Raw genomic sequence first — 13,699 nt, 5'->3', positions numbered from 1 at the left:
CGATGTCCTGCAGAGACTGGGCCATGGCCTGCTGAGACTGCGCCATGGCCTGCTGAGACTGGGCTATGGCGTTGAGCGCCTCTGCCATCTGGCGCTGGCACTGGCTCATGGCCTCTTGTGAGAGGGCAGCCATGTCCTGGGCCACAGACACCGCCTGCACGGAAAGCCCCAGGCCTCGCAAACCGTTCCCCATGTCTGACACCGTCGCACCCATTGCCTCCACCACGGACGCCACCCGTGCGGTGTCGGCCTGGGTGGCACGCATGACCGGGACCACTCCCAGCTCCTGGACGCGGGTGGACTCCTCCACCTGCGACTGCAGCCGCTGCAAGCCGCCCGTCACCCTCTTCGCTCGTCTCCGGGTCGGTGGTTGCATCGGATCTATGTGTGGGTGTGGTAACTCCAGGAATCAATGATCCATCTGGGCGGCAGATGTTCGCTTGGGCTGGGCTACCCTCCGACCGCCCGGCCCCTCTGCTGCTCCTACCTCCACCTGCTGTACCGGGACGGCTGTGTTGTGCGCACCAGTGAGTGTACCAGACGCCTCATCACTAAAGTGCCCAACCGAGGTGAGTGTTTCGGCGATGGTGGAGGGTGTTGGTGACAGCAGTGTCGTTGTGTCGTGCTCTTCGTCCCACTCTGAGTCCATGGCACTTTGGGGTGGGGGTTCGTCTCCACCCATCCACTCGGAGTCACTGTCCGGTATTTCGTCTTCCTGGGTAGTGCTGTCCCGGGTAGGGGTGTCCCGGGTAGTGGTGTCCCGGGTAGTGGTGTCCCGGGTAGTGGTGTCCTGGGTAGTGGTGTCCTGGGTAGTGGTGTCCTGGGTAGTGGTGTCCTGGCTCGGATGTGACGGGGGCCTGTGGCTGCCCCCCTCGTGGCTGGGTGGTCGCTCCCGCACGTGACGGGGTGTCGTCTCCCTGTTGCTCCAGGTCTCTCCGTCTCCCGTGGCCTCCGAGGGGCATCCTGCGGGCGTCGCATGCTGGAGGGTGCGGGTCTCTCCGCCTCCCGTGGTGTGCGAGGGGCATCTTGCGGGCGTCGCATGCTGGGGTCCAGGTCTCTCCGTCTCCCGTGGCCTCCGAGGGGCATCCTGCGGGCGTCGCATGCTGGAGGGTCTGTGTCTCTCTGTCTCCCGTGGCCTCCGAGGGGCATCCTGCGGGCGGTCTGCATCTGCGGGGATGGATGCCTGGACGTTTGCTCCTGCGATACACAATGAAGCATGCATGGTTAGACATCAGGCAGTGATCAGGTGATATGGGGGAGGGGGATATAGGGGAGGGGGGATATGGGGACGGGCTGTCGGTGGCTCACTTGCTACTACGCCCCCGACCTCTGCATCAGCAACCTCCCGGTCCTCAGGTCCGCCAGACAGTTCCAGGGCCCTTTCCTCGTGTTCGGTCAGTGGCCTCTCATCAGCGGGGCCTCCTCCAGTCCTCACATGCTCCCTATTGTTGTGTGCGCGCTTATCCTGTGGGGGGCGGGGGGGGGGGGTGGCAGGGGTAAAAGGCAACAGTGTTAGGCAGGTATATGAATGCACGCCATCGGTTGCGCGTGCATTGCAGAGGTTAAGGTTAGGGCTGGATTCACTTGGGGATATGGGGGAGGGGGGATATGGGGAAGGGGGGATATGGGGGAGGGGGGATATGGGGGAAGGGGGGATATGGGGGAGGGGGGAATATGGGGGAAGGGGGATATGGGGGAGGGGGAATATGGGGGAGGGGGATAGGGGAGGGGGAATATGGGGAGGGGCGGATATGGGGGAAGGGGGGATATGGGGGCGGGGGGATATGGGGAGGCTCACCCTGCCTGCTCTGACGAGGTCGTTCACCTTCTTGTGGCACTGGGTGCCTGTCCGTGGTATCAGGGCCGCAGCGGTGAAGGCCTCTGCCACTTCCGTCCACAGACGCCGGCTGTGGCGTGGGGCAACTCTGCGGCCGTGCCCGGGATACAGGGCGTCCCTCCTCTGCTCCACCGCGTCCAGGAGCGCCTCCACATCCCGTGACTCGAACCTCGGGGCTGAGCGGCGGGCAGCCATCCAGTCGGGTGTTCCGGCCGGGTGTTCCGGTCGGGTGGGGGGGAGCAGCGCGGCCTTATGAGCCGTCACGCCGTGCGGCGCGTATGACGCTGCACGGCGTGAACCACTGCGCAAGCGCGGATCCCGTTACGTCGCTGCTAGCCCATTTCGGGCCAGAGACTTTCGAACCATTTTTCCAACGTGACGCAAGTCGGATTTGCGCCGTTTTTTGCGCCGATTGGCGGACTTTCCGCCGATAACGGAGAATTTTGCCTCATGTGTGGGCTTTGGCAAGAGGGCCTATTTGAGAAACACAAGGAATTAGTTGAGATATTGAAAGGCCTACAAAGTGCTACCACCTCATGGCTGAGTGTGGTAGAGCTTGTTGCACTCTGTGTGGTGTAATTTTACACTCTGGAGTCTATCATGGAGCTACATGGCCACTTCAGTGGGTCCTCTCAGATAAATTCTGTGCTATGTTTGCCACTTTGGTTGCCATCCAGAATCTGAGGTCCACTTCAGGAAGACTGATGGACCACATTGATAGGTGACTGCAATGTGCCACTGATCTCAACTAACAGTCCATTTGGAGTGGTGGAGCCACTATGAAGGTTCTGTGTTATCCGGCCTCAGATATCAGGACAGCCGCTTCTTCACCATCCTGTCAAGCCATATCCGCCATGGTACCAGGAAGCAAGCTGAACTAGACTGCTCCAGTGGCAGCTGAGTTGCAGTGAAACACAACCTACTGACAGGATTAAGCACTCAGAAGTCCCCAGCTGCAAGCACCTCAAGGGTCCTAACAGCAGCTCCAGTGGCCTTTCACCGGCTCGACTAATGTCACTGGGGTCGAAGAACTCAAAAAGGTCCTAAAGTGGGAAAAGGTTTAAGAAAAGCACTATGGGTTGAACGCTTGAGTGTCAAGACATTAGTTAAATCATCTATTTGTTAATAATTTAATCAATCTAAAAATTCTTGGGCACTACAATTGCTATTCAGGGGCGAAATTCTCCGCCAACGGCACGATGTCCGCCGACTGGCGCCAAAAACGGCGCCAATCAGACGGGCATCGCGCCGGCCCAAAGGTGCGGAATGCTCCGCATCTTTGGGGGCCGAGCCCCAACATTGAGGGGCTAGGCCAGCGCCGGAGGGATTTCCGCCCCGCCAGCTGGCGGAAATGGCGTTTGTTGCCCCGCCAGCTGGCGCGGAAATGCGGCGCATGCGCGGGAGCGTCAGCGGCCGCCGACAGTTTCCCGCGCATGCGCAGTGGGGAGAGTCTCTTCCGCCTCCGCCATGGTGGAGGCCGTTGCGGAGGCGGAAGGGAAAGAGTGCCCCCACGGCACAGGCCCGCCCGCGGATCGGTGGGCCCCGATCGCGGGCCAGGCCACCTTGGGGGCACCCCCCGGGGTCAGATCACCCCGTGCCCCCCCCAGGACCCCGGAGCCCGCCCACGCCGCCTGGTCCCGCCGGTAATTACCAGCTTTGATTTATGCCGGCGGGACAGGCAATTTCTGGGCGGGAATTCGGCCCATTCGGGCCGGAGAATTGAGCGGGGGGTCCCGCCAACCGGCGCGGCCCGATTCCCGCCCCTTCCCAATCTCTGGTACCGGAGACTTCGGCGGGGGCGGGATTCACGGCGGCCAACGGCCATTCTGCGACCCGGCGGGGGGTCGGAGAATGACGCCCCAGACGTAAAACATGTTCCGCACTTATTTATTACGTCCTTAACGTAAACCACCTGCCGTATTGAATGGCTTCCAGGGTGTTCACCATATTTCAAATGTTATTTTAAGACATGAATGAGTATGTGATTAACCCTCTTGGCAATTGGTGATGCTTACAGACAGCGGTTATTTACTTTTAAAGTATTTTTATTCAGCACATTTTAACAATTTTACAATACAAAACAACCCTCCCCCCCGCCCCCCCCCCCAACTCAACAGTCAATGGTAACCAACTCCCAAAAATGCAGGATAAGCAAACCCCAACAATTGTCGAACCCGTCACTCGTCCCCGAGTGCAAACTTCACCTTCTCCAGGGTCAAAAGCTCCAGCAGGTCTCCTGCCAAGCCGAGGCACAGGGTGGGGAGACTGACCTCCATCCCAACAAGACCCGCCTCCGAGCGATCAGTGTGACGAAGGCTAAGACATCTGTCCCCCACACCCGCCTGCAGCTCAGGCCGATCCGACACCCTAAATATGGCTTCTAGGGGGCCGGGCTCCACATCCACGTGTAAGACACCCGAGATGGTGCTGGACACCGTCCTCCAAAACATTTCCAGCTTCAGGCATTTGTACATGGTTCGCAGGGTCCCTCCCACACCGCTCACAGACGTCCTCCACCCCCTCAAACAGTCGGCGTATCCTTGATTTTGTGAGGTGCGCCCTGTACACTACCTTCAGCTGTATCAGCCTCAGCCTTGCGCACGAAGTCGCGACATTTACCCTCCGCAATCCTTCACACCACAGACCCTCCTCCAGCACTACCCCCCGCTCTTCCTTCCACCGCACCTTAACTCCCCCCCAAGGCCACCGTGTCCTCCTCCAAAATCCTGCCGTAAATCGCCGAGACTCCAATCCCCAACTGACAGCACCGCCTCCAACAACGAGGAGGCAGGCGCTACCAGGAAGGTCTGAAAGACCTTCTTTGCAAAGCCCCGTAACCTGCATATATCTGAAACCTTCACCCCACGCCAGCCCAAACTTCTCACCCAACTCCTCCAAACTCGCAAATCGCCCTCCCAGGAACCGATCTTTAATTTCCTAATCTTCTTCTCTCTCATACCCGAAACCTCACCTCCGTCCTCCCCAGCTCAAACACATGGGGTGGGATTCTCCGCAATCGGCGCGATGTCCGCCGACGGGCGCCAAAAACGGCGCGAATCAGTCCGGCATCGCGCCGCCCCAAAGGTGCGGAATTCTCCGCATCTTGAGGGGCCGAGCCCTCACCTTGAGGGGCCAGGCCCGCACCGGACTGATTTCCGCCCCGCCAGCTGGTGGGAAAGGCCTTTGGTGCCCCGCCAGCTGGCGCAGAAATGACTTTGCCATGCGGCGCATGCGCAGGATCGTCAGCAGCCGCTCACGGCATCCCTGCGCATGCGCAGTGGAGGGGGTCTCTTCCGCCTCCGCCATAGTGGAGACCATGGCGAAGGCGGAAGGAAAAGAGTGCCTCCACGGCACAGGCCCGCCCGCGGATCGGTGGGTCCTGATCGCGGGCCAGGCCACCGTGAGGGCACCCCCCGGGGCCAGATCGCCCCGCGCCCACCCCCAGGACCCCGGAGCCCGCCCGCGCCACCATGTCCCGCCGGTAAGAGAGGTGGTTTGATTCTCGCCGGCGGGACAGGCACTCCAGCAGCGGGACTTCGGCCCATCGCGGGCCGGAGAATCGCCGGGGGGGCCTGCCAACCGGCGCGCCGCGATTCCCACCCCCGCCGAATATCCGGTGCGGGGGAATTCGGCAACTCGCGGGGGAGGGATTAACGCTGACCCCCGGCGATTCTCCGACCCGGCGGGGGGTCGGAGAATCCCGCCCATGGTTCCTCCTAATCGACTGCCCTTGACCCGGCCTCCAGCCTAAAGTGCTGGGCATAAACTTTGATTCGCCGGCCGATTCTCCGGAGAATCCTGACCCCCATGTTCCACTGGCTGCCCAACCCCGAGCTCCTCAGCGCAATAGCCAAGGGCTCTATAGCCAATGCAAACGGGCGAGGGTCATGGGCATACCTGCCTTGTATCCCGATGTAATAAAGTCCAAATCTTCAACATGGCCACCACCGCCGGACTCACCGAATACCTCCCTGAGCCATCGGGAGCAGCCTCATTACCAGCAACCGCAACCCTGACCCCCTACAAAAGCCCGCCTCCACCCTCACCCACAAAGCCCCACCTCCCTGCTCCAGCCCCTTCTCTGCATTTGCCACCCAATAATAATACAACAAATTTGGGAGGCTAACCTTCCCCGTCTGCCGTCCCCTCTGCAGTATCACCCTCCTAATCCTGGCCACCTTCCCCTCCCAAACAAATGAGGAGATCAACCTGTCCACCCCCCTGAAAAATGCCTCAGGCAAAAAGCCCGGTCAACATTGAAACAAAAACAGGAATCGCGGCAAAATATTCATCTGAATCGCCTGCACCTGGCCCGCCAATGACAGAGTGGCATTGTCCCACTTCAACAAATCTGCCTTCACCCTCCCACAAAACTAAATCTGCTTCACCCCCACAAAACTCATGAAATTAAACTTCTGGAGCCCTGCCCAATCCCGGGCCACCTGCAACCCCAAATACCTAAAATGAGACGCCGGCGGGCGAAATGGCAGCTCCTCCCCCTCCTCTCCCCCCCCCCACACCCTTGCTCCCACTCCCGGAGGGGAGACCACAAAATGCAACTTTTCTCCAAATTCAGTTTGTACCCTGAAAACATCCCAAATCTCTGGAGCGATCCCATTATCATCCCCACCGACGCGCTCGGCTCCGAAATATACAGTGGCGGACCATCTGCATATAAGGACACCCATGGCTGGATTCTCTGATTGTGAGGCTATGTCCCTACGCCGGTGTGGGGACGGTGGTGTTTTACGACAGGAAGAATGGCATAAAATGGCCACCGATCCTCCATTTTGCTGGGGGCTAGTATGCCAGCAACGTAGAGCACCCGGCTCCAGCTGCCGACACGGCCCGGAGAATTGCTGGGTCCGTGGGCGCGCATGCGCACAGTGGCGACCTGCAGCACCAGCGCCGTGGAACATGATGCCGGCCACTCGCAGACCCAGCCTGCAAAATAGTGCCCCCCCTTTGGTCGGCTTGTGTGCCCCAGATCACCCCCCCCCCCCACAGTGTTCCCAGCCCCTGGAAAAGTCCCCCTGCCCACGGATCGGACCTTCCCCGACTGTGGCGGCGCTGGGCTGAGTCCGCAGCCGCCACGCCGAGTTCCTGACTGATGAGACCATGAGTGACCGACGCTGTTGGGAACTTGGCCGATCGGGGGGGTGGAGCATCGGGGGGGGGGTGGTCCTCAGGTAACGTTCGGAGGCCGTCAATATGCTGCTTTAGAGGGGGCAGAGCATCGTGAAAGCAGCGCCGCCCCTGATTTGATCGAAAACTTTGATTCTCCGGCCGATCATCGAAAGCGATATCGAAGTCGGCAACCGGAGAATTCCGCCCCCTATGTTCCACCGCCCGCCCTCCCTCATTATTCCCTTCCACAACCCTGAACTCCTCAGTGCAATAGCCAAGGTCTCTAGCCAATGCAGAGATCGGGATACAAGGCAGTGATACTCATGTACCCCGACGTAATGCAAAATACTCTGAGTTCATACTATTTGTGCGGGCACTCGCCATTGGCTCCTTATATAGCAGCTGCACCTACACCATCAACTTCAGACCAATCCCAAATTTCTCCAATATCACCATCAAATACCTCCACTCCACTCAATCAAATGCGTTCTCCACACCTAACACCACCACATCTCCGTCTCCCTGCCCTCTGCCAGACAAAGCACCACATTGAGCAAACTCCTCACATTCAAGGACAACTGTCTTATCTTTACGAACCCCGTCTGGTCCTCCCCAATCACCTTTGGGAGACACTCTTCCAACCTTAACGTCAACACCTTTGCCAATATCTTGGCATCTACATTCAGCAGAGATATGGGCCAATACGATCCACACTCCACCGGATCCAAGTCCTTGTTTAACACAGCGAGATGGAAGTCTGCCCCATGGTTTGCGTTCTCCCTTCGGAGCTGACCTGCCAACATATGCCCTGCCTTCTCCCCGTACCCATAGACAGCTCCCCTCACACTTCTCAGCTGACGCATCTCTTTCCCCATGAACAAAAGGTCAAACCTTATCTGCAACTCCTTCCTCTTTGCCAGGAGATCCAGGTCTGGTCCTTCGCATACTTTCCACTCACCTCCAAAATCTCTTCTATCAGTCATTGGCATTCGTCCCCCTCCTCCCTATCCACCTTAGCCTTAAATGATATCATCTCCCCCCTCACCACCACCTTCAGAGCCTCCCAGATCACTGACCACGAGACCTCCCCCGTACAATTAAACCCGACATACTCCTCAATCACCTTCCCTATCCTGGTCCACTAACAACCTCACATCCATTCTCCACCCCTGGCTCTAGGCTGCCCCCTCCTCCAAGACTACATTCATCCAACGCGGAGTGTGATCTGAAATCACAATTGCTGAGTACTTCGAGCTCTTAACCCCAGCCAACAATGCCTTTCCTACCAGCAGGGAGAAAATCTAATTCTCTTGATCCCTTGGATGTAAAAACCTCCCCGGGTCCACTCCTCCCATCTCTCTCATGGGCCCAGTGAACGCCTTTGCCCCCCCCCCCCTCCCCCGACTGGGTCAGTGAGCGCTACTGGGACCTGTCACCTTCGGCTCCAACACTATGTTCCAGTCCACTCCTAATATCAGCTCGTGGGTATCCAGATCTGGGCTTCACAGTCCCCGCATCGTCATAGCTGGGGGCCACATACACTTACCAATGCCACTAACCTCCCCTCCAACGCACCCCCCATTACCACGTACCTACCCCACTGATCAACCACCACCTTCTCCATCTGAAACCTCACCCTCGTGCCCACCAATATAGCAACCCCCCGAGCCCTATTATGATCAGCATAACCCCGGGCCCTGCCCCTCTGGCCTGTTCCACCCCCTGCGGTTATTTAAGGGGCTTATCTACCACATACATGTTGAGTTGCTGGCTTGTCCTTAGGGAGTATACTCCCTGCTGTAAGCCAAACCATTTCCACCCCTCCCCTGCCATCTATTGCACGCTCCCTCCCTCTCATTGGGCATTGTCCCAGTCATGTGCATATTCCATTGCAGCAAGAGTGTTCCCCAGGGCCCTTAGAGAAACCGCTAGCCCCCACATCTGCAAATCGTGGTCTCTCCCTCCTCTCTCTGCCACATATTAATTCCTCGCCCAGCAGCCACTCAGTCTGCTAATTTGATCAGTCTCAAGAAGCCGCAAGAAAAATATTATACCGTGGTTCTTCAGTTAAATTCCCTGGTCTTGGTGCATTCCCCAGCTGTTATTGCCCTCATCACACCCTCCTTGCCTCACTCTAATCCCAGGGCCAACAAATGGCTTGAACGTGTTGTTCCTCCTCCGAACTACGAGCTTTGTTTTCACATCTGAATCCAAAGGCTTATTGAAGTTTTTAGTCATCATGTTTCTTCCAGCATTGATTCTGCATTGTCCCCTGTTATTTATATAGTGTAATTCAAATTATTAGATATTTTCTATCGCAAAAGATATACTTTCACTTCTCAGCATTGGACCGTTGTAATATTCTGCCTTCCGCTGCCTAAGCGAAAAAGGCAGTGAAATGTTTACCTGAAATTTCTGTTTCCATTCAGTGCGCAACTATTATTCTCTCATGAAGGTCCCGCCTTCTCAATCTTTCCCTCGCCTGAGGTGTGGTGATTCTCAGGTTAAATCACCACAAGTCAGTCTCCCCCTCAAAGGGGAAAACAGCCTATGGTCATCTGGGACTATGCTGACTATGCTTTACTTACTATTATTCTCTTAATTAAAACTCAAGGGAGTATCACTTCTCTCACAGCATACAGCTCGTACAGCTGTGAAAGTGTTGAGAATTGACACTGATCCCTTGAAATAAAGATCGACTCAATCAACTACATACAATACCCATGCATGGGTACAGGATAGAACCCATCCGATACTTCCACTTATTACCATGAAAACTATCACAATGTTTATTCACATCAAAAGTGCGAATCCCAAATATTTTAATATAAAATTATAAGGAATCTAATTAACAGTAACTTCATCTTCAAGTAAAGAAAATCAGCATGCTTTGTGTAATGAACTTAGCACATTTTTGTAATAGAAAGTGACACACTGTTATGGAGTAGCATTTCTGCTTGGTTCCACACCCAGATGGCAGTTAAAAGATTGGGGAATTTAGTGAACTATGCCAAAAGTCACTTGGATCGTATTTCCCACAATCTCTTTCCGCTTGTTCAATGTTCAATTATGCTCAGATCAGGACATGCCCACGAAACTGGTCACAGCTCCAGGATGAAACAGGGTGATTTTGCTATTTGTGCTTCTTTGGGCTCTACAGACAGTTAGTGTGCCTATAAAATTTAATTTACTAAAGATTTGACTCGTGTTCATCAATGAAACTTAAATTCGTCAGAATAGTTTTTTAATAAGTCCATTTTCAGTGAGTTTAAATTGGGTGGTGGAGGACTGAACACATTTATTAAAAATGCTTATTTTCTTTTTCACACTAAACCTATTTCAGCTGCTTTAGTAAGACGGCACCAGATTATCATATCATACATCAAAAGATAATTATTAATGAGAAAAAACAGAAATAATCACATTTGATCAAGCTGCCTGACTGCGCTGAGGTACAGAATGTATTGGAGAGGAATTTTCTCCGCGAGTTTCTTGGTGCCGGGAGGCGGCCTGCCATTGGCTGGTGGCGGCATCTTCTTGTCCCGCCGCTGTCAGTGGGATTTCCCATTGAATCCACCCCCCCACTCCGGCCACTGGGAAACCCGCAGCAAGGGTTTGCCATCGATGGGACTGGAAGATACCATTAGCGAGGACAGCTGGAAAACGTATTTATGATTATTCAAAAGACTTTAGTGGAAATGCAAAGCCTTACCTAACCAGAAAAAGTCCAAATGCTTTTCGGGGCTAATTTTCCTCACAAAAAAACTCTACCCTTTCTTATTTACCATTTGCCCAATTATTCAATGCAAACACACGGAATTTAATGTCACATTGTCCAGACGATCCTGGCATAGACATTTCTTCAGGTGAATAGAAATCCTTCAACATTGGAAAGTAGGCATTTCATTTCATGTGGCACCTCAGCTAGTTACAGACCTTCTGCAGAAAGCCATACCTACTCATTGAATAGAAAGGTTTGAATTCAAAATGTCACTTTCACTTTGACAATCTTTCTGGTTTTGAATGAGCAACACCAGGGAATTTAAAGAAAAAAGATCACTTCCCTAAAGTCTTGTTTTCTCTTCACTGTGAAATGAATTCTTACCTGTTGCTTTCTGTTTTCCCGCTGACAGCAAGCTCTGCAAATGCCAACAGACCTATCCACACACTCTGCAGCATCTTCCTCTTTACGTCCTTTATAAAATACTCCACTGGGTAAGCACAATCTAAATACTTCCAGCTGGAAAGTCTTCAGCCTCTTTTTGTCTCCCTTTCTCTCTTTCTTTCATACACGCACTCAGTGCTGCTGGTGGTGTCACTGTTGCACTGAAAGGACCCTTTATTGCTCTTGCTTCTCACTGCCTGACACCCCCCCCCCCCCCCAGTTATGTAAATAACACAGTCTCAGGAAAGCAGCACTGGCTGACGTTTCTTCTCTCAGGATTGCCTCCAGTTCTTGGGGTGGGGAAGTTGGAGCACTATGAATTCCTGAGTTCGGTTTGCTGAAATGAACTGCTGAGGGGCAGGTGGGTCAGAACCAAAGGGCTCCATGCCCTGCCTCCCAGATACCATAATGGATTGATTGATACAGCACGCTCTGCTGCCCGGCCAGATAGAAATCCCAGTTAAAGCCTTTGTTCACCCTTCTTAAATTGGTAATGTGTTGATTTAGTGGAATTAAGAAAGAGTGGAGAAAGGAGTCAGTTAATTTACTCAGATAATAAAGGACAATGATCATGTTTCTATTACTGCACAGTTTGTTTCTCTTCCTTAGCTGCATTCAACTATTGTAAAACCGTACAGCAAACAGTTTTCTTTTGTATGGTGAAAACATCTTCACTTTTAAAAAATATATATTTTTTAAATTTAGGGTAGAATTCTCCCTTGCTCCTGCTGGTGGGCTCAATGGTGAGTGGTGGTTGAAGCGGGGGTGGGGTGGTGCAGATTCAGTGGGACTCTAAGAATCAGTTTTATGCCAGTGTCAATCTCCCATGGGATCGCACGGCAGCACACTGGTTATCTCTGTTGCTTCACAGCGCCAGGGTCCCAGGTTCGATTCCCGGCTTGGGTCACTGCGGAGTCTGCAAATTCTCCCTGTCTCTGAGTGGGTTTCCTCCGGGTGCTCCAGTTTCCTCCCACAAGTCCCGAAAGACGTACTTGTTAGGTGAATTGGACATTCTGAATTCTCCCTCAATGTACCCGAACAGGAGCCGGAGTGTAACGACTAGGGGTTTTTCACAGTAACTTCTTGCAGTGTTAATGTAAGCCTACTTGTGACAATAAAATTATTAAAATCTGGTGGGCAGCGAGCATAACACGGTAGCACCTAAGACACCCGAACAGTAGCTGGGCCCATCCAGGCCCAGTCGCCCAGAAGACACACGTTAACGGGGACCCAGGTCACAAGGTGGGAATCACAGTAGGCCGCCTCCACGCCTGATGTACCATCTGGGGACCCACCTAGACATAGTGTTCAGCCCCGTAAGCCAAAACCGTAGACAGCAGTTAAGTTGGCACAGGTGCAGGGCACAGTTTAGTGATTGGGGCTATGCATCGGTATGTATGTTCTCACATCAAACTCCTGTGCACGTTGTTACAACCTGCCTCGGTGCTCTGTCAGGTGGATGTGAGGGGTGGGCTGGCCTGGTTGATACTGAACTGAAGTTTCATCGACAGAAAAGAAATGAGGACATTTCTGAGGTTATAAGTAGTAAAGTTCAAGAATGCCAGATTCTACGAAAAGGGAATAGACATCCACCACTCAGACTGTCTCATTGAATTGTATTATGTATAGAAATAATATATCAGACGTTCTGTTGTGTAAATGTTAATTGTTATTGTTACACTAATGGAGTAAAGTGGTATGTATCTGGAAATACATTCCTGTTGGTTATGCATCACGTGATGTGTAGTGACATGAGCAGAGTTTTGCACGCGCTTTGAGCAGATCACCGTCTTGATTGTATTGAGCAATTCCCTTAATAAATCTCATGTCGTGTTTTACAAGAACCAGGGCCCGATTCTGAGGCTAAGTGCAGAGGGCGTTTTACATGGAAAAGATCAGCGGCGCCCCCTCACCGATGCTGTGAACGGTGAGGTCCTAGCAACCGTGCCACATAACACTCCCGGCCTCCACGAAATAAACAGCCGGAGAATGGTTGGATCCGTCGCCGTACGCACAGCGGTCGCGCCATACAACATGGCGCCAACCAGATCCGACCTGCCAGGTATTGTCCCCTGGACACCCCTCGCCAGTCTCTGACCACCCCCACCAGTCACCCCAGCCCTCGCGGAACCCCCCCCCCTCCCCCCACGGCCAGCAGCACGGCTCCCACCCGACTGTGGTGCCGCTAGACACAGTCCGCAGTCGCCACGCCGGGTTCCCATATGGCAGGGACCAGAAGTGATCCGTGCCGTCGTGAACTCGGCCCATCGGAGGCAGAGCATCGGGAAAGGGCATTGAGGTGACTCGCTGAGGCCGTTTTGGAGGGGAGGGTGCATGCAAAACCTGCGTCAAACAGGCGCCGCCCCCGATTTCATTGTAAAAAGGGATTCTCCGCCCGATCGGCGATTACAAAATTGGCAGTGGAGAACGGAGAATACAGCCCCCAGAGTTTGGATTTCTCTTTGCAGCAACAAAGAAATATAACAATATCTTTCCCCTACCAGCTATATTTATATTTCAAAAAGAGCCAATTTAACCAGGCTTTCTTGAGTTAAGCGAAGAGCCAGTTT

At 53.9% G+C, this 13,699-nt stretch overlaps 1 protein-coding gene across 2 annotated transcripts in view; it reads right to left on the bottom strand.

The window, feature by feature from the left end:
- The window catches only part of egfl6 (EGF-like-domain, multiple 6), a 123,282-nt gene extending 111,935 nt beyond the window's left edge, over positions 1–11,347 (bottom strand). The window contains exon 1 of one of the 2 annotated variants that reach the window (XM_072514091.1): positions 11,070–11,347. In XM_072514091.1, the coding sequence (XP_072370192.1) occupies positions 11,070–11,143 (74 nt within the window). In that variant the 5' untranslated portion in view covers positions 11,144–11,347. The remainder of the gene's footprint in view (positions 1–11,069) is intronic. The other variant, XM_072514092.1, reaches the window with a different exon arrangement.
- Positions 11,348–13,699: the final 2,352 nt, after the last annotated feature.

This window comes from Scyliorhinus torazame, chromosome 8, assembly GCF_047496885.1.
Source record: "Scyliorhinus torazame isolate Kashiwa2021f chromosome 8, sScyTor2.1, whole genome shotgun sequence".
In the NCBI taxonomy this organism is placed as follows: Eukaryota; Metazoa; Chordata; class Chondrichthyes; order Carcharhiniformes; family Scyliorhinidae; genus Scyliorhinus; species Scyliorhinus torazame.
This window is presented reverse-complemented; position numbering and strand designations above follow the sequence as displayed.